Raw genomic sequence first — 21,965 nt, 5'->3', positions numbered from 1 at the left:
TCCAGCAATTAATCTGCAATCTTAGATGGCATTGTAATGTAATCTCTACATACATAGAAATACAAATATTTTAGAATGTTAGAGCTCTGTGTGATGTGATGTTAGGTGTTTACAATCATGGTATGCAGATAGTTACAAATTTTATTAGCTTGATACAAGCCACAATATCTAAACTATAAGCCAATTCTTCTGGGAGTGTGTCGAGGTGTGCCTGGCTCTTTTCTCCCTGGTGTGAATATCGGTTTTCTACAAAATGAAAGATTGTTAAAAGTAGTACAATCAGGTATATAAGTGTAACTGACTTCTTTCCTGTGGCTACTTTCCCTTCTTCCTCTTTACGAGCTTTGATTTCTTCTGAAGCTGCTTGTAACTCTGCCTCCATTTCATGTAGCTTTTGCTTTGCTTTCAATTTGTTCTCCTACAAAATTAAACAAATATATAATGTTAATCTGGAATGCAATTAAAGTCAAAACACATGTTCTTTTGACCAGTCCAGGCATCATAATCTGCAAACTGTGGCACTTTTGCAGCTTGTTCCCTTTTCTGGTAGGATATGATGTAAGAGAATCACCACACAGCAAAGCTCAGCATATTAATATCTAAGGGTGTGGTATCCTATTTCATTTTATTTAACACATCTTCTACAATATTAAACGTTGCTAGATTTCAAACTGGTGGATAATTTAAACTTGTACAGATGCAGTCTGTTTGATGTGTTTGATCACGTAGACCTTGTTATATATAAAAAACAGCTTACCAGTCTTGATCTGTTGGATTCTTTGACACTAAAAAACATAGGTCCAAGTTCAGCCAACCAGTGTCCATCAACAGCTGTAACACACTGCATGTATTCCTGTGGGCAAAAAAATGATGCATAAATAAATTATAGCCTTTCAGACAAATGAATTATTACACATATAAATTTTCCAAAAAGCACAGACGTACGTACAAGTCCCAGTTGCAAAAACCTACAGTGCATGTACCTTAGAGGTCATGATTAGTTCATGGTATACAACATAGTCTGGAGTAAACCCCATGCCATACAGGGCACTGGTTGGATGTAGGTGGCATGGCATTCCACTACGACAGTTGACATATTCTCCAATACCCTGTCAATAGAAAACACTGTGAGTACTTGTGTTTGTATGGGATACCACACCATACTGATTGCTCGTATGTGAATGATACATGTAAGCTACAACACACCTTATACATACATACATACATACATACATACATACATACATACATACAGTGTAAGCACACACATGTAACAAAAAAAACTTCTACACACGCATGCACACACATACGCAATCACACACAATTGGCTATTGTGTTAGCATGGTCACACGTATCCAGCAAAATTCCTGGCATGGCCACGCCTACTCAGGTGCTGTGAGTCAACACTGACAAGTGAAGGTATGGATACCAAAAAGTCCCACCTGAACCTTACATGATATGTGGATTGTACTTTCCGAGTTAATACCAAGCACCCATATGTGAGTCAAGTTTCTTACTCAAGGAAACAACAACAGCCAACTGGGTATAACTGATCTTCAAACCTGGACTTTCTCATGCACACTACACACACACTGCATGCAAGCACACTACAACATACATACTTTCAGTTTGGCTGCTTGATGAAAGTAGGCTGAGCATATACACTTGCGGACAACATCCCAGTCATTTCCACAAGAGATTACTGGCATCTTCCTCTGGTCCATAATATCCTTCAGCTGTTGCCTCACTTCTCGTACCTGAGGAAAGCCACACTCTGCAGTATTCTCCACTATGACTACAATTCTAAAACCATATGCAGCCATCAAAGTAGACCCATTTTTGGCTGAACATGATAACACCACAACCTAGTTACCCCTAAGAATCAAGATTTAATTCACAACTATATCATCACTTCATATTTCCATATTCTTTCAGCCTATTCACTCTCAGTATCCAGGCAGGATAATGTTTAGACCATGATCTCAAGTACTCCCCATATGGTAACATGGTTTTACATAATATAAAGAGTCATCTTTTTGATGATTAATCTTAAGGTCTATCAGTGAAGGTCTATCAGTGACCTTTTAGCTGTGAAATGCAAAACTTCAGATGTCCACATATTCATTCAAGATTGGAGCTTCTATGCTTTGGGTGGGACACGGGACAGAGAAATACTGCATACAATCATTGATATACAAGATAAACAAGGACAAACAGGAAGTAATGTAGCTTTACCAACACAGTGGAGAAAACCTTCCCCATCTATTAATAGCCTATAGGGGTGATGTAATGCAAAAGGGTATCGTGCAATATGTCATGTGAGCATGTAGTTAAAACCAAGCAGTAAACAAACTGTGTGTTGAAACAATAGATCAGCAAGTCTAACTAGACAAATTCTATTATCAGAATTAGACAAATTTTATTCATGTACAAGGGGACTAGAACAAACTGGAAGGTTATCATGAGGTGACCACAATCATCAGCACTTCCCAAGACTCCTTGATATCCCAACAGAAATCATAGAAGTTTGGAGTGTGCTCATATGCAAAATGGAAATCTGTGAGCATAACTTTACAATGTCTTTTTATACCAGTCATTACCTACATAATATGACCGGATTTGCAAGAATCCCATATTAGAAAAATAGCCTTATTTTATTAGACAATTATACAATACACGCAATGGGTGAAATTTTTACGAAATCGAAAAAAAAAAATTCTGTAATTTTTTTGAGTGTTGGTTTCACAGTGAAGGAAGCTGAAAACTATGGTAGTATCATGATCCCCAAAGCAAGAGGAGTTCGAAAATCTTGTTGCATGTCAGTACTCCCAAGCAGAGAGAAATATCAGCGCTGGTTTGCCTTACGTAGGATGAACGGTTCGTTATCATTTTTAACTCACATTTTTGTCTTCTCCCTGGTTGTAGAAAAGGCCCAGAAGACAATACTTACCCAGCAATGGATTCACCTGTTAATGGAGAATCTGATGATGCAAGTTGCATCTCGGTAGAGGACTGTATTCGAATGCTATGACCATTTATTTAATCGCCTGTAGTATATTTTCTGTATTGTTACTGTACAAATCAATTTTTCTGCTGTTGCCATTTTGTAGCACTGTAACTTTGAAAGTTCTTAGCTTCTAGAGCTGAAACTTCGTTTGGCCATTCCTTTGGCTATCTGGATAAAGAAATGGAATTAAAAATGGAATTTGAAAAATGTGCTAACATATGGGGTTCTTGCAGATCCGGTCACATATATGCATGTGTGCAGGATTACTTTACCTTCCTCAATGCCTTGATGTGAATAAAGTGTTCATTACACCACTGAACTGAATAACTATAAAAGAGAAAGTTTGTAGTTAAAAGTATGTATAAATTTTGTTGTGGTTGTTTACTTGTTTCCCTTCCACTGCTGGTAAACATGTAATAGAGTGAGATGGTCACTTTCTGGAACAGAGAACTTCTCTCGAGCTTGATCACTCTCCTCTTCCCTACCCTTAGGTCGGTAGAAAATGGAGGGAACTGACAACATCGATACTATAACCTGAAAAAAAATGCAAAAATATAAACAAACAGGAAGCTATGAATCCAGCAAGCATGGAATTACAAACAGTGTATGTGTATTGCAAAAAAACAAAAATTATTTCTCCTGATTTCAAACAACTCTGTAGGCATCTGTACACATACACAAAAACTTTGAAGCTGCAGTACACATATTTTTATATGCTAATTATGTTCTTTAAGATATTCAGTTTCAAAATGTATTCTGTCTACTATAAGACACTTACCAACACTTCAGCACTGCACTCCATGTCCACAGATACTATCAACAACTTGGACAGAGCCGGGTCAAGAGGGAACTCCACCATTTGTCTGCCAAGTGAGGTCAGTGCTCCGGTATTGTCTAGTGCCCCTAACACCCATAACTGAAACAATGAATTGAGTATGTTGTCCTATAGAAATGACAAACAAGGAACACACACTGGAAAATGTTAAAACGTATGCAACGTTTGAACATATGAATAAATGAACGTGCGTATATATCCAGACAGTACTGCAAAATTGCAACGCTAATAAGTACAATGCATACAAACACAAAAACTACAAACAAAAAGTTTATTTAAAATACTAAGAAATTTTGCATAATACTTACAACGTCATGATGAACTATTTTGTGACAAGCTCAAATAACATGATTTCTTTCCATGCTTATTGCATCGTTATCTTATTATTAACATATATGGCAAAAAATTGATTATCATTTATTACTACAAATATATTACAGGTACCAGTATACTAGTTACCTAATTAACCCTCAAGTAAGGCTTCAATTAACCTTTATTACAATATGGCCACCTGACTATCACACCCTTCCTTCCAGAATCTTTATCTTGAACCCTGATGATAAAAAGTTATCTAAGGTTAAAAATAAGTTAATTGAATTGTAGGAAGCTCAATTCTGCACTATAAGCATTCAGGAAGGGAACTAGAAAGCCATAGAAGATTGAGCAGACTTTAAAGCCTTACAAAAGTTTTATCATGCTGGGTTGCTATGCACACATTGAAACCATACAGGTGGGATGAAAAATCGGTTTGACATTCAGGGTGTGTCAAATAGTGTGAATTACTTGAGGTGGTGGGTCCATGAAATGAAACTGGAGCAAATCTTGAACTCCGAGTGACTTCAGCAAGAGTACCACATTTGAGAGGTTGGTACGCTGGATCTCCGGCACAGTAGCTGTCAACATTTCACCGCGGTATGCTGACTGAGTGTACAGCCGATAGCACTGCCTGTAAAGTGAGAATACAATCATTACTAAGAAGCCATTTAGTGAAGTCATTATACCTTACTAGGTTAGCACAACTGACTCACCAACTTTTGAGTTAACAAAATTACACCAAATACAACAGTTGGGAAAAAAAGTATACTTGTTTTCTCATATCACTCTATTCACAATGGAGTTGGAGGATACCATCTTTTAAGGGTTCGTTGGTCAAACGATAAATAGCAGAAGAATTTTAACTGCCTAATACATCGGTGTTAAAATGTTTACTCCCAGAACTTGGCATGTATTCTGACCAATCAAAACACCATAAACCATACAGCACTTTTATGAATAATTGTGTGCAGCTTTAAGGGTTAAACCAAAAGCCTAAGCTGTGGCTGATACATTGTACACATGAAGTGGTCACTATAATACTGACAATGGGGACCAATATATAAAGCCATAGGTGACAATGTATTAGAGCACTGTTGTGTATATGCAATTGGGAACAAACTAGTGTCTGTTAGTGCAGCTTGTGTTGTTATCTATAACAGGAAGCATTTACCATTTTCTATGGCCCATTTTTTCAAACAGCCAAGAATTTTAAAATAAAATATAAACGGTCACACATATGACATTGAATGAACTGATACATCGCATACATGATCACATATAAAGGGTTGGTCATGTCAGTACATTAATGAATTATCTATACAGGTGTCACAGTTATAGTAATGCATATTTGCATTTACACATGTCATGTATATATGAATGTAAAAGATTTCTATATGATGTCACTCTATGATGTAAGATGACATCACATATCATAAACATCATTATTATCATCTTACCCTGCTCCTGTCCTGCCTGCCCTTCCTGACCTCTGGTTAGCATTGGCCTAGTAATATTACCATGACAACATAATGGTAATACATGTACAGTGTGTGCGTGTGTGTGTGTGTGTGTATGTGCGTGCGTGCGTGTGTGTGTGTGTGTGTGTGTGTGTGTGTGCGCGCGCGTGCATGCCTATACAGCAGGGTTGTGCAATAAAGCCAAGAAACTACAATCATTATGATAATCAATATGAAGTAAAAATGTCGATAAAAGTTCCAGTAGCATAATAGCTGGTGGCAATCAGACACTTTTCTCATGAGGAAAGCTATTGATATGCAGTACACTATAGACAATGATTATCATAAGTCTTTTGTAGGGAACACATAATCGTGATTTTCACACAGCTCTAGTGTAGATTCACCTGGCTAATGGGGTAGACCTGTAAGGCGTCCATACCAATCCTCGGATTGTAGACCTTCAACTTGCAATAGCCACTGTCCACCACAAACATTATCCCATCAACTGCAGGGAAGGCGGTAATTTTTTAATTGTACTTTACGTGCATTACAATGATACACAAACATGTAACAAATATACAGAAATACAGAAAATATATTTGGAACAAGTGCACATATAACAAAATGTGTACATACGTTCCAAATATTAAAGCCATATGTACAGTACATATAGTATAGTCAACTTTAGGCATGTACTTTCGTGCCTATATAGTCAGTGATTTCATACACTAATAGTCTAATACACTCATACAAGATACAGCACACACATATACACAGGCTGACGTTGTCACATATAAAAGAACTCTATAAGACATGCAAAGGTTTCAGTACACAAATTAGGTACATTTGTAAAAACAGTACCAAGACAGTTGTCTTGACTAAAAGCTACAAAAGCTATACATGAGGTTTCTAAACCTCCTAACTATAACCTTTGTACATTACGTGCATACAAATATGTGCTAACAAAATAATGCCATTACCCACATACAAATGTGTGTATGATCATCTAAACTTTGATATCAAATATGATTAGGAAACCATGACCCCCACAGCATTGAACAAGCACATATATACTTCATCTGCATACACACATTTGTACTTTAATAGAAGTTATGTATGAACATGTACTACACAACAAGGACTCTGTGTGTATGTATGTGTGTGTGTGTGTGTGTGTGTGTGTGTGTGTGTGTGTGTGTGTGTGTGTGTGTGTGTGTGTGTGTGTGTGTGTGTGTGTGTGTACGTGTATGCCTGTGCAAATATAACACACAAATATTGACTATACAAAAAGACAAACACACATACATTGTACACAACATACAAACACTACACACACGCACACATACAACTTACCTGTAAGGGAAGTCTCCGCAATATTAGTGGCTACTACACACTTCCTCACTCCATCCGGAGCCTTCTGAAAAATCTTGGCCTGCAGATCTGATGGCAGTTGAGAGTATATGGGAAGAATGGCCAGTGGAGGAGAATCCTCTAGTTCTGATAACCGCTCTATGTGAAGAATACGGAGAGAGATATCAGTGATGTACACACACATATGTCTTGTAGCTGTACCCCACATGCTAGTGTACACACACAGTACTACACACATCTTAGGACAAAGAAATTTCTTATACTTATGTATATGCATCAATAAATAAATTATAAAGGTGACACTTGAATGCACGTAGTACTAACTATAAAGTATTAGCCATAAAGGAAAGCTACTGAATGTCATCCCAACTACATAAGATCTGTACACTGTTTTGCTTAGACAAACTTGGCCATATCGAGAACATTTACTAATACAGTACCACAAAATAGGAATGCCAATAACACAATACTTGGCAACATGCCTGTAAATCACTAACCTATATACTCCCTTGTACATATCAAAGAATGTGTCAATTTAACTGTACAGTAAAAATTTTAATTAATGAAAACAACACAGTCTTTCAAACAAAGCACCATAACTTCTACAATAGCCAGTTAAGTCCTAAGTCTGGGTAGATTTTTATCAGTACTCTCCAACTCACAGAATGAGACCAGGTTTATAGCAAACTTGGGTAAGGGTTTCAGGTATGCATACTAAGTTATTTCTCCAGTAGAAACATGCATTTCGGCATACTATAAAAACGTTGTAACAAAAGTTCAGATGCTATTGTATAAAGAAATCCAAGGGCCTTGTTTTTATGTATGGTTTGTCAGGATTCTAATGGACGTACTTTTGCATTTTTCGTACATACAGTAATGCAAATACACGTATTTTCTATAGGGTAAGGAACAATGGCTATTGACATGATTTTTCAACTGATCAGTGGGACCAAGCTAAAACTATAAAAAGGACATAGAGTAGTTTTTAAGACATATACCTTATAAGAACTGAAGTTCAAATTCAGTGCTGTGAAAAATTTACAATAAAATTTTCTGATACAAGTGTGCAATTACGTATGTACTACAGTGTTGATCCACTTAGCAAACTTATGAGTAACACCAAGCCCTTCATTCTATGTATACAGCAGACAGCTAAGCTGAGATACGTATATACAGTGTAGTTTAAATTCTATTAACAGAACAACACACCTTTCACCCCACATGTAACATTATCTAGGTGTATGTATACAACAATTATATACAGCAGCCACTTATTCCAGAGATGTTTGTTTATATCATAAACCACAAATGAGATAATAATTCTATAGCACATCTTACAAGATAGACCACTGCCCACTGGCATCTTTGATACAAGTTTTCAGCATACAGGAAGGGATCCGCCTTTAGAGAGAGGGGGCAAAGATACGAAGATGTCATCACCAGTTTCCTTGTCAACAGCCAAAACACAATGCCCTACAAAGCACTTGACAGAAGTTCAGTGATGAATGAAGTGATGCAGCGTTAGCAACAGGAAGCAGCATAGTAGGCTCAAACCCCCACTCATATCCCAAGCAACATCAGATCAGACAAATGAAAACAGTTTCCACAGATTATGTCACTGCATGAGCTACCGTGGTTATTTAATAGAGCCTGTAGTGGGTATGTTGAGTCAAATGGCTGTCCCAACATACAGAATAAAGTGAGTCTTAGAATTTGAAAAGAAGAAAAAAAAACATCTATATAATAGTTAGACATGCAGGGTTCTACCATAGCAAATATAGTGTCCCAATACTACCTATACTAACTCTGTATACACAACTTGAGATCTACTTGATTTTTAAGCCATATATAGCATGTAAACTTCAAAGGGTTCTATTTTTGAATATTTCAAAGAAAGCTTTCTGTACGAAAATAAATTCCCAAGAGCTGCAGCTCTTCAAAACCACAATTATTAACTACACAATTGTGACCGTCTCAGCAAAACCCCGACTTGTTCACACAAGCATGCATATTGAGAAAATTGAAACTTTAAAATAATTCGTGAAATTACGTATGCTACAAAAATCTACGCAAGTTTTTATCGGGCCAGTACTCGAGGAAGGAAGACTCAAATCGATTAAAACTATATACCATCTTATTCGCCTGTTCATGGAGAGTTCGAAAATCTTTGTTCGTGTCTCTAGCTCCAACCGTATGCATGTCACGTGTGTTTATTTACGATGCGGTAAACGTAAACAAGATCGTCATCATTTCTTCTACCAAACCACCTTCATATCCATATGCGCAAGTATCTACAGGGCTAATACTATACCTTGACTGATGTGCTGATCCATGGTAAATGTTTTAAGCCAAATTGCAATATTGTAGACTAATCCAAAAGGAAGATATGGCTGTGAATGTAAGCGCCTGTAGTTTATTTTCAGTATAGTTGCTGTACAAATCGATTATCTTGCTCTTCCTACTGTCTAGCACTACAATTCCAAAACTACACACCACAGAAGGCTGAAACTTTGGTGGTCCATTCCTTGGACACTGCAGATAATGCTGAGTAAATAAAAAAAATTTTTAATTGCACGCTGAGACGGTCACAATTAGTGATTACAATGGCTTAGCAGCATCATTGTTTCAAATGGTCTTTATTGGTACTGATGACGTCTATCGGGATCGATAGAGTTCAGTTCAGTTATTTTAACAGCATTAAAAATTATGATACAATCTTGTGATTTTATATAGGCCTAGAACACATAGTAGTTCAAACTAGTCTGACTGGTTTAGAATGTTCTAGTATAGTCTAGTGTACAAAAACGAAGTCCTATGCATAAATCAAGAGTTAATAATAAGATAGGAGAGTGTCTAACACCGTATAGTCCTATAACAGATGATTGCGCAGAAGTTAAACGGCTTCTTTTCTGCGTAACATACAGACTAGCTAGTATATTTTCGTATTTAACCACAAAGACACAAGGGCGTGCGTTCAACTCGTGTTATTGCGTAAAGAAGTGTGGCTGTTAACCTCGAAGATAACTCTGGGGGAGAGCGTCTGAGAAACCAATAAACATTGAACCAAAGGCGGAGTATCGCTTCGAATTTTCACTGCGTCGCCACGTTACCCTACCTTTGAGCATTCTTCAATTGAAGGAGCACTGTTCCCTGTACATACAGCTCAGTCTTTAGTTCAGTCTTCGAATATTCTCGAGGATTCATCACGGTGCGGCTAAACTAATTGCAGTAAGGAAACGAACAAATACTAGAAGCCTATACCTTACACGGAAAGGAAGCCGTTTAACTTCTGCGCAATCATCTATTACAGGCCTATACAGTGTTAGACACTTTCCTCTCTTATTATTAATTCTTGATAAAATGCTATAAGTTAACTCCTACAAAGTGTTAAGTGACCTAAAGGTAATTATATGAAATTATTTATTGTCTCTTGCATCATCTGCAACAACCTCTGTCATTATAATATATTCTGCAACTACTCTTGCAGAGACTTGTTAGCCATTGACAACAATTTACTCCACTCAAGACTTCAGAGGTGGTGGGGATTATTTCTGCTGACCTGAATCTAGTCTTTTTTTTAACGTTTGTTAAACCTTGTTTATACATACAGCATGTAGTTACTATACATCACGGTTCTTTGAATGTCTTTCAAAACAACTCTCCATCCCCTACAATTTCCTATTTTTGAAAATTCTGAAATTGGCTACTCTTAAAACCAAAACTCCAAATACCCTCTGCAAAAATACTGTATCTACTTCAAAATTAACCCACCATACAAAGTATTAACAACAATGACAATTCTTATACACATATTCATACCTGCTAGCACTTCACATGTGACTTCAATCTCCTCTTGTCCAGGCATAAATATTAGAACATCACCTAATGAAGATATTAAGTACAACACATGAAACTACAAACTGTCAGAATGACAACTTGCACACTACATGAAGTGTGTAAGGGTACTACAGCATACAACAAATCACCACACAACATGCATGTAGTATTATACTGCAAGTACACAAAGGATGCAAACATACTAATACACTACACACACCATATGCTACATACACTACATACAACATGTACTGTACAATACATACAAAACACTCCCAACATACACACATAGCTCACCTTCAGATGGCTGCAGGTGGATCTGAAGAGCTTGTTTCACAGCAGCCTCCACATGGTCATTACACACAGTACGACTGTACAGTATATCAACTGGGAAAGTACGTCCTGGAATCTGGTGACGTAAACAAAACAGTTTTAAAATTAACTGCTACACATTACAACACTGTATGGAAGCAACATACATAGTGTATGCATGTACTGTATGTACGTGGAATTCCGTCAGCATACATTTCTTATTTTTTAAGAAAAATAATGCCATATGCATTCTGTACAGTAGTGAATGCGCATGCACATGTATGCACATGCACAGTACATGCACGCACGCACGCACACACAAATACAATGCACAAATACAACACACACACAACAACCACCCACACACAAATACAACACACACACAACAACCACACACACACACACACACACACACACACACACACACACACAACCACACACACACACACACACACACACACACACACACACACACACACACACAACCACACACACACAACCACACACACACAACCACACACACACACACACACACACACACACACACACACACACACACACACACACACACACACACACACACACACACACACACACACACACACACACACACACACACACACACACACACACACACACACACACACACACACACACACACACACACACACACACACACACACACACACACACACACACACACACACACACACACACACACACACACACACACACACACACACACACACACACACCCACAACACAACACACATGCACACAAAAACACACACACACACAACACTAATGCATCCACACCTTGAAAACTGGAACATTGCCAAAAAAATCTGAAAACTTGTCAGAATCCATCGTAGCTGATGTGACAATCAGTTTCAGATCGTTCCTCCTAGCAACCACCTTATATAGTAACACAAAGTAGAAAAATGAAACACTACAGGCTTTTACAGACCCCCTAGAATCCCCACTTGAAAACTTCCCAAAATGATTTTTTTTTTATAAATAAGTGCCAATTTATGGTAGCAAAGTTGAAAACTATACGTAGAAGTTTAACAGTTATATTGGTTAGACAACAAAGTATAAATCTTATCGTAAAATCTAATACTTACCTAACTTATTATTACACAGCTACCATACAGCATTACAATAGTTTGTGGAAGTGAACTACAAATTTGTTTCCACACCCACTGTGTGCATGTGGTTTATGACTTGTTACAGCTTCACGTATACACCAATCAAAAGTAACAAACTGTAATGTAAACAAACTTTACCAAGTACAGTAGTCATTGTCAATTCAGTTGTGTACATCCTAGTGTATGTATATCCCAATGTGTGTGCATGTTGCCATAGGAACTGTTAAAAATAACCACTGCTGGGATTAACCATGAGCCTACAGGTGTAAGTTTGTCTTGCAGCAACATGAAAAAGTTTGGAACACCTTACAATGTATCTGAAGACAAGCTATAACTGGCAAGCAGTTCTCCAAACTTAGTTCACAGTATTAGGAATTTTATGTGGTTGTATGTTAGTACCCACATAAAGTTAGTACACATTTCCTACAAAAGAAGACTGGCTGTGAAGAACAAAGTCCTTAACAGACTATACTAAAAGTCTTCATCAGCACAGGCTTCAAGAGATTTTCAACTCCATGTGCATGCGCAGCTTACAGCATGTAGATGACTATTTTTTCTTAAATGCTTACTGCGCAATCCTGGCTAAAGCCTAGCATGTAAACACACACACACACGCACGCACACACACACAATGAAAACCACAAGATCAAATGGCATTCTTCTAACTTGGCTACAAAAACTAACACGACTACACCTTGGTATTAATAAAGTCAGTTTGAAATATAATGCCAACTGGCAAGACACACATATTACAGCTTACCTCTCTCAGCAATCCAAACAAGACGTCTGTATTTAATGATCGCTCATGAGCCTCATCCATAATTATAGCACTGTACTGATCAAGGTCTGGTTCCCGTAGTGACTCCCTTAGTAGTATACCATCTGTCATGTACTTGATGATGGTGGACTACAAGTGGTACACCAATAAGAAATGTATAGAGGTGTATTACATACAAAAAAATCACAAAAACACATCCATATATGAATGCACCCCTACATTACAAAAACGCACAGGTCATGAAATGGCATGCACAGGTGCACTATCAAGATTTAGACTATGGTACGAATAGTATGCTTTGAAGTTGGTTGTTAATGAGGTATTTAAAATCCAATAGATACCAGCAGGTAGGTATCTAAACTGATTAGATACCCATGACTAAATTTTTTTTATCACGTGCGTCAAGTGTTTTGCTGGATTCTAGTCACAACAGCCATCAGAAATCATCACTAGAGTGCAAAGAAAAGATCGCTGAATAATAGAAATCATCTAGGAAGCCTACCAGTGAGTTGTTTTAATACTAATTTGATCAGGAAGCCGCCATTATTTGCAGCCGCATGAGCCATAGTCTAAATTAGTTATTGCCCAAATCCATGGTATCTTCACCCTCGGTTGTTATTGTGCCATTCCTCAGGTCTCTAAAATAGCGAAGATACCTGGATTTGTGCAATAACCTACACTTATTGTGAACTTTTGGCACCTAGCTACCACATCACACATCAAAACGGCAGAAAGCTGGCCTGCAGCCAAATAAATTAAATGCAAACCTCAAGAGCCTTACCAATTCTAAAACTATCTATCACATAAAGCCATACACTATTATAGCCCATGTATAGATATACTGTACACTAGATTGTGCTATAAGGGATTAATAAATCCTAAAATGTACAGCTCTTTCTGTAACTAGGAGATATTTCATTATTAGAACTGTGAAGTACCTTTGAAGTGACATCTTCAAACCTGATAGAGTAGCCAACCTCTTCCCCTAGTGACACACTCATCTCCTCACTGACTCTCTTAGCAACCGACATGGCAGCCACTCGACGAGGTTGAGTACAGCCAATCATACCAAAAGAGCTGTAGCCATCCTCGTGAAGGTACTGTAAAATAAGAAATTATGGGTTTTTAAACACTCAATAAACGTACTGTAACAATGTCCTCATTATGTCATATATTAAAAGATTAATAGAGTGAAACTTGTAATTGCACTGTGGTGTACCTGTTTAAAAGTATGACATACTACTGCAAACTATGCATATGTAAACTAATGTATTGTGGCATTTTAAAACTCCTGCAATGGCCATGTTAAGGCTATTATATTGTTGCTTTACTTGAGCTGTAGTACACAACATTTCACGTTGGGTGGTACTGTAGGCTACAGCGGTGATTTTACAAACAAAGGGTTTTACCAGAAACTGTACATGTACATCATGAATTTGAAACGCCAAAAAACATTTTGAGCGTGAATCTAGATAAAATGTACAGCAAGGTTACTCCCTATCTTGATTTGTTATGTACATGTACAGTGTATGTAGTCTTAAGATATTAATGCTAATATGGATCCTTCTCAAAATATTTTTCTCTTTCACTTCATTTGAGACTGGGCGTTTATTTTGAATTGAACCGAGTGATGCCTGGATTTTAATTGAATTTGAGTTATGGTAGAATGGATCACTCATGTGATTTTACACATAGCATAATATGTAAGATATTATGTAATGCTAGACATTTAATAGAGTGATAACTTTTGAGTAATTAGATAACTGTATTGTACACGTGTGCATTGTTGTTACTTTTGTTGTAAGATTATGCTAGCTAACTGCTCATCCCTTCATTGATAAGTTGGAACAGCAGCAAGAATTAAAGCCACTAACAGTAGATTCCATTAATACCCTGGGCCTAGATTTGAGACCAAGCGTTTATTTCCCAAACCTCCTGACTTATAATGAAGACATTTTCATTGTTGCAATTTTTACTGCAATTTACACCTTCAGAAGTTAGTGTACACTACGTATTTCCAGCCTCACACAGTATTCATCAGTATAAGAACAAAGACACGTGCACCTAACATGCGTGAACATGTAGCTATGGATACTTCCACCTCATTGCTGAACTGATATCATTACTGAAATCAGACAGCATAGAACGTGCATGCACCACAATGAAATCCATGGCTTGGTTCGCATTTTTTAAAATATGTACATATATTACATGTCATTGAATAGCTAAGGGAAAAAAGTTAAGTGTCTCTATTATACACTCACAATAATATGTTCACTAACCTGGGTGAGTTGTGTTGTCTTCCCGGAGCCAGTTTCTCCCACAATCACTATCACACTGTTCTCCCTGACCACATTCAACAACTACAGCAGCACAATGGTAAACACTAGGTCAGACCACGTTGCTGCGGTCACATGTAACATCCATATACTCACATCTTGACGGACTGCATAAATGGGTAAGTATTCCCTTTGTTGCTTGACTGTCTTTGACTTGGCAAATGAGCTCACTGCTTTGCTGGACCCTTTCATGTGCTCAGCAAACTGTTGTCCAGATTTGTAATCCTTTGAGGCATCATCATCATCTGCCTTCACCTCTTCCTGTACAAAACCATATAGTCACTCTAATATAGTAGAAAAGTCAGGCAATACATCCTATGCAACGGGCCTGACTTAAGGTTTCATATTCACACTTGAATTACTCTAATAGAACACACTTGTACTCAATACAGTTGACTATATGGTTGAAATTTACATCTGACCTCATCTGGTTTCTTTTTAATGCCCAGTATCTCTCCCAGTCTGGTGCCTGCTAGTTCCCAGTGTTTCTGTTGAGCCTTCTTCCTCTCCTTCTCCTCTCGATGTCTTCTCACCAGCAAACTGCCCTTACCAGCTATGACTGCCATGTCTGATGTGCTGTCCTACAAGATGAAACAAGCACACATCACATGTACAAGTAGTATACACAACTGCACTCACTCACTCGCCCACTCACTCAATTCCTCGCTTGCTCACTCACTCAACTCACTCGCTTGCTCACTCACTCAACTCACTCACTCACTATACCACCTGTACACTACTCAAGTGCTACAAGCTAGTGCTAGTGAATCCTAATGGGGCAGGTACCTCACAGGAGGCTGTACTATGTAAGGTGTGGGTATTCAAATGCACAAACACACACACACACACACACGCACGCACGCACACACACACACACCTTTATAGGTACCACAGGTTCCGGTTGTTTAGTAAACACAATCCTTCCATCCAGAAATGGTGGTACAATATTATGTACCAGCAGATGCACCTTAGCCTCCTGCACTTCTTCAAAGTCCTCATCAACCTGAAGTTGCTGCACCACCCCACTGGTGAGTAGTCGGTTGTTTTCCCACTTCTCATTATCCTATTAAGAAAAAAGCACAGAAAAAGGAAAATATACAACACATCTTACTAAAAGTGATTTTGTTCCTGCACAAAAGCATTTTGATATATAAGCTAGGCCTAAATCCCATTCATTTATACAGTATATATAGTTTAGTGTTGCACCGATAATCAGTTGAAGTATCAGTGACAGCCGATATTAGCTAATTTTACATATTGGTAACAGCCGATATTAGCTAATTTTACAAGTATCGGTATCAGCTACAAAGCGGAAATAGTTTACCGATTAACCTAAACCCACAATCAATCATTAATGATGGCAATGAACAGGTGAAAGTAAAGAAGGTGGTGAATGTAGCAGTAAATGGTTTGCTGTAACTGTTTTGGCTTGTTTGTTTGCATAAGTATGGTTGCAAGGCTGTATATATTTATCAGCTCCCCACGCAATTAGTTGACCACTCTTCACAAAGGATCTGGAGTCGCACTAAAAACACTGTTTGATAAGCTGGCTTAGATGTTTTATAACTACTTGGTTTCATTTTCCATGAAAGGGGTTAGTGGAAAAAGTATAGAAAACACTGTAAAGGTCATCTGCCCACGCAATTGATTACATTGATTACATTATCATTACAAATACAGTTTATACACATAAACTTTAGGTGATTCTCTGCTCCTCCTCCCCTGTTCTGAAGAGTTGAAGAATATCAGCATATCAGTTACAGGAATAGGCAAATAATCGGTATCGGTAAATGTGACAAAATGCATATCAGTGCAACACTAATATAGTTTAGTTGTGTTCAATCACTCTAATAGAACATACACTAGTGATGAAATACTCTAATTGAACAGTCGGTTATCACGCTCAAACAAGGTACTTGGATAAACACATAACCAGGGATATGCTGCTAGCTACAAGGTTGAGAGTGATAAAAGAAAAAAAATTGGCAGAGTACATGTACCATACACATTTGATACTTGTACAGTGCTCCAGAAGGATTACAAATTTTGATAGTGCTTATAATAATATATAAATTTTAAATTACATAAATCCAGACGCTGATAATTTCTAAGGATAGTAAGAATAAATACAACCTTCCAATAAACAGATTATTTACAAATACATACTATGCAACAGAATTTTTTATTAATTCTCGTGCAAACTCTTTTTACCTGGTTGATCTGTCTCTGCTGAGCTGACATCCTCTTCACAGAGTTTTTCACTAGCTGTTCCTCTTTCTTCTTGGTGTACTCTTCTGACATGTCAGCAAAAGGGTTATTAGTTTCATCATATCCTTCGTCATTTCCGTACCATGCTCGGTCTAACCTCTAGGAGAAACAATCACATGTGATAATCTGTACATGTTGAAATTTCCTTTAATAACAGTAGACTCGTTACAAACGTACATACACCATACATGTGCATACTGTATACATACAAACAGACATAAATTATGGTTCAGAGAGTAAAAACTAAAAAGCAAAACATTTGTTATTTAATTTCATACTTTTTGTTCCTCTTCCCAGTTGACTTCATCCTCTGGATTAGTAAATTTTAGACCTTCGCCTTTTCCATCACCTGTGGCAATGACATGTACTGTATGCAAAATTGCAAACAGGAACTATACCATACAAGTGTGTTGCGTGTGTGTGTTGCATGTGTGTGTTGCATGCGTGTGTTGTGTGTGTGTTGCGTGTGTGTGTGTTGCGTGTGTGTGTGTTGCGTGTGTATGTGTTGCGTGTGTGTGTGTGTTGCGTGTGTGTGTGTTGCGTGTGTATGTGTTGCGTGTGTGTGTGTTGCGTGTGTGTGTGTGTTGCGTGTGTGTGTGTTGCGTGTGTGTGTGTGTGTTGCGTGTGTGTGTGTTGCGTGTGTGTGTGTGTTGCGTGTGTGTGTGTGTTGCGTGTGTGTGTGTTGCGTGTGTGTGTGTGTTGCGTGTGTGTGTGTTGCGTGTGTGTGTGTGTGTGTTGCGTGTGTGTGTGTGTTGCATGTGTGTGTGTTGCGTGTGTGTGTGTTGCATGTGTGTGTGTGTTGCGTGTGTGTGTGTTGCGTGTGTGTATGTGTTGCGTGTGTGTGTGTGTTGCGTGTGTGTGTGTTGCGTGTGTGTGTGTTGCGTGTGTGTGTGTTGCGTGTGTGTGTGTGTTGCGTGTGTGTGTGTGTTGCGTGTGTGTGTGTGTTGCGTGTGTGTGTGTGTTGCGTGTGTGTGTACTTATATAACTATTTAGTGCACCTTACCTGATTTCATTCCATAACTTTTCCTCTCACTTGCCCAAGTGTTGTACTTGTGTGAAGGAGTTGGCATTGGAGTATTATCCACTGACCTGGGAGAGACAGCAGTGATGTAGCAAATTGTAAGCATATACCACATACAGTAAATATATGTAATAGAGGCAGAGTTAATTCCAAGTTGGACTCTTCCACTATGAGCAGTGTTTAGCAGTGCTCGTGGCACGTAGCACTTACATATGTTCTTAGTGCTCATCCCATTTTATGGGGCTTAGCACTTATACTAGTAGCACTCTGGTGATACAGATGACTATTGTGATCAGAGCTACAGTACATCCACTCATTAAGGTACACAATAAAATATCAAGATTAGTGTACTGGCATATACTAGAGAGCTACTGTATGAAGTTAATAGGGAAAGATATGTGATGAAAAAATCTTCACAGGACAAACTGTTGCTGTTTCACGGCTATACTTGATTTATAAATCCATGAAATTTACATCAACAGGTAGAATGAATGTATTACACATACTGAACACGTACTTTGTAACCCTAAGGCTACTAGCACTGGCACACTATTTTCACAATAAGGATGATAGGCTCCAAATCTAGATTAGTTAATTGATATATTGTACTAAGACTTTAATGCTTTGAAACAGTTACCATGTGAATTTTTGAGGGGCTATATAACATTACATTGTGTTGTGTTACTTATGTACAAAACCATAGACATGAATGTACATTACCTGCTAGTAGGTCGCCTCCCAGGAGTAGCATCCCATTTGGAGCGTGGAGTGGTCACTCTCTCATCCCAGTCTGACCTCATCGGAGTGTATCCACCTTGATAACAACAATAAAGAACAGAGTTATATCACATACAGTATGGTCCGTTAATTGCCATCATAAAATTATGCTAAAAACAGTCCACACAACAATCTATCTACACAGACAACATATATTCTGAACCATTCTTTTACACATTAAATGGAGAGGCACCGGTGCTGTTCTAGATTATATCTCTGATAATATATCAATTTGTACTGTACTATTAGGTCACAATCTGATAGTGTAAATACTTCAAATACAAATCACATATATACCTCGCGACAAGGATGGCGTCTCTTCCCATTCATCCCTGTCAGAACGCCTATCATCTTTGTGACGGCTGGATGTTTCAGAAGGTACATGTTTTCTCCTGTCTTTGTAACTGTCATCATCTCTCCTACTACTACTACTACTACTACCACTATTACTACCACTCTTTCTTTGTTGTGAAGACGACGCAAACACTCCCTTGCCTTTACCATGGTCCTGCCTATCTTGTATTCTTTTTAATGCCTCACTACTAACACCACCTGGGTGTGAAGGTGTTTCATTGGCTGTAGTCCTGTAATTGCGCTCCTTTCTACCCGAACGGCCAAAACTGACTCTAGATAAGTCATCATAATCTTCAGTTCTTTGCTTTTTTTCTTCTACTGTGCTCTTTGCATCGTTCTGTTGTCTCTTGCGTTTCTCGGCAGCCAGTTTGTCAAGGCCGAGTAAAGAAACCCGAGCAGTAGGCACTTTGAACACATGATCACTTTGAGCCGGTTTCTTCAAAATGAGTCCTACAGGTTTGTCATCTTCGCTTGCTGATAGACAATGTGTTGATGGGTCGAATTCGGTCATTACTCCCAAAAAGGCGCGTTAATTGGAATAAAATTAAACCTTTTATCACGTGAGTTTTAATTTTGAAAGTGAGAAGTTTAGCGTCATGTCGAAACTTTATCAAGTGAGTATAGCGCTGTCAGCAATGGAGTTTGCACAATTATCGCTGATGTGTGCGCTTGTTTTTTCCGGCCCATTGATTTTGTAGGGACTAGGTGATTTAATTTTGCGGCTAGATGCGCACACCCTTCTTGGGATTCTGTAATTACGAAATTCTGCTAAGCGTATTTGATGTGTCTTCGTCAATTTTTCCTTATAGGTGCACTCCATTCGTGGACACAGAGAAATTGACGGAGTAACGCAATACCTCGTCCACTGGAAGAAGTTCAATGATCAACATGACTCGTGGGAGCCACAGGCCAATTTGATAGGATGTGAAGAAGTGATTGAAGAATACAAGATGGGGCAAGAAAGAAAGGTTTGTTGCAAATTTGTGTATAATAGAATCTACATCTTATGTATGCATGCACACAGGCTATGCCAAAACGTAAGACCAGGCAAGACCGTGAGCAAGATTCTAAGTTGGTGACCCCCAGAAGGAAAAGCACGAGAATCTCGGCAATGTATAAAGCTGGTTCTCTTAATGAGGTACATTTATTGTGTGGTGTATATGCTATCTTGTATGGTGTACTAACGTTCTAGGAAGAAATACCAACAGATTCTGATGCAGACAGTGTTAAAGATGTTAATGTAAAGCCTAAGAAACGTGCCACCAGAAGAAAGATGATGGATCCAGGTCAGTTGCCATCAGTAACAACCAAGGAAGAACAGAAAGAAGACCAAAAAGTAGTGGAAAAGACTGAGGAAGTTAGTGTACCCATAATGGAAGAACCCAAAGAGAAGAGAGAAACAGAGAAAATTGAGAAACAAGATAGTTATTCAGCTTTAGTAGCTACAGGAGATTTCATTGGTGCCATGGATGATTCAAGGTTGTTACGCCATTATAATTTGAGGCATAGAATCCAGCCTATGACACCACCAGTACAACCAGCACCTTCCACGTCAATCTTGCTCTCTAGTGATGAAGAAGCAGAAATATTGTCAAGGCGTCCGATGCGTAAAGGAAGATCTCCACACAGGAATGTTGGAGTAGCCCCTGACCCACCAACAGAAAACTATTCAATCCTCAAAAGTACTGCTAAGTACACTGTGTCCATTAAGGAAGGCGATCTATTGGTTAGGAAGGTTGAACAAGAAGCGACCACCAAGATGGTGGCACCTGCAGTTGAAGACAAAGTAGTCACTCCTGTAGCAGAGCAGGATAAAGCCAGTGAGCCATTAATCAGTGATGTTGAAGAGGATACAACAGAGACAACCACAACCACTGTGTCCCATGTTAGTAGGGAGAGCAGGTATCCCTTGTGGATGAGATTAAATTGTGCTGAGTTTTTGTTGTCGATGCTCATAACAGCACTTCTGTTCATAACTTATTGGTGCTGGAACAGCGATGTCTGTTAAACATTTTAACTCTAGTCACTTAACATGAGAAGATATATTATATCATATTTGTTTGTCAATGTATATATTTTTGCTTAGTATTTGTAATGTGTTGGGGAGGGTGATTTGGCAGAACTATTAACAACTCTTTACTCGGTA

At 38.3% G+C, this 21,965-nt stretch overlaps 2 protein-coding genes across 2 annotated transcripts; one reads left to right on the top strand and one right to left on the bottom strand.

The window, feature by feature from the left end:
• Positions 1-8: 8 nt before the first annotated feature.
• On the bottom strand, positions 9-20,366 carry LOC136264468 (pre-mRNA-splicing factor ATP-dependent RNA helicase PRP16-like). The gene is made up of 26 exons (XM_066059216.1): positions 19,763-20,366; positions 19,409-19,502; positions 18,671-18,756; positions 17,946-18,016; positions 17,611-17,766; positions 16,277-16,462; positions 15,822-15,980; positions 15,496-15,660; positions 15,343-15,423; positions 13,999-14,160; positions 13,043-13,189; positions 11,951-12,049; positions 11,120-11,231; positions 10,805-10,867; positions 6,968-7,123; positions 6,019-6,119; positions 5,615-5,661; positions 4,626-4,788; positions 3,786-3,950; positions 3,393-3,541; positions 3,280-3,334; positions 1,623-1,757; positions 984-1,109; positions 758-853; positions 303-418; positions 9-246 (listed from the first exon to the last, which is right to left on the bottom strand). Exons 1-26 carry the CDS (start codon positions 20,328-20,330, stop codon positions 174-176), a joined length of 3,531 nt encoding a protein of 1,176 aa, XP_065915288.1. The 5' UTR covers positions 20,331-20,366; the 3' UTR covers positions 9-173.
• Positions 20,329-21,909, top strand: LOC136264470 (M-phase phosphoprotein 8-like). The gene is made up of 4 exons (XM_066059220.1): positions 20,329-20,433; positions 20,629-20,787; positions 20,844-20,957; positions 21,012-21,909. The coding sequence occupies exons 1-4, from the start codon at positions 20,416-20,418 to the stop codon at positions 21,825-21,827; spliced, it is 1,107 nt and encodes a 368-aa protein (XP_065915292.1). The 5' UTR covers positions 20,329-20,415; the 3' UTR covers positions 21,828-21,909.
• The last annotated feature ends 56 nt before the right edge of the window (positions 21,910-21,965 follow it).

The sequence above is a fragment of the Dysidea avara genome, chromosome 8 (genome assembly GCF_963678975.1).
Source record: "Dysidea avara chromosome 8, odDysAvar1.4, whole genome shotgun sequence".
NCBI classification, from domain to species: Eukaryota; Metazoa; Porifera; class Demospongiae; order Dictyoceratida; family Dysideidae; genus Dysidea; species Dysidea avara.
Note: the sequence above shows the minus strand (reverse complement) of the source record. Positions and strands in the feature narration are given on the sequence as shown.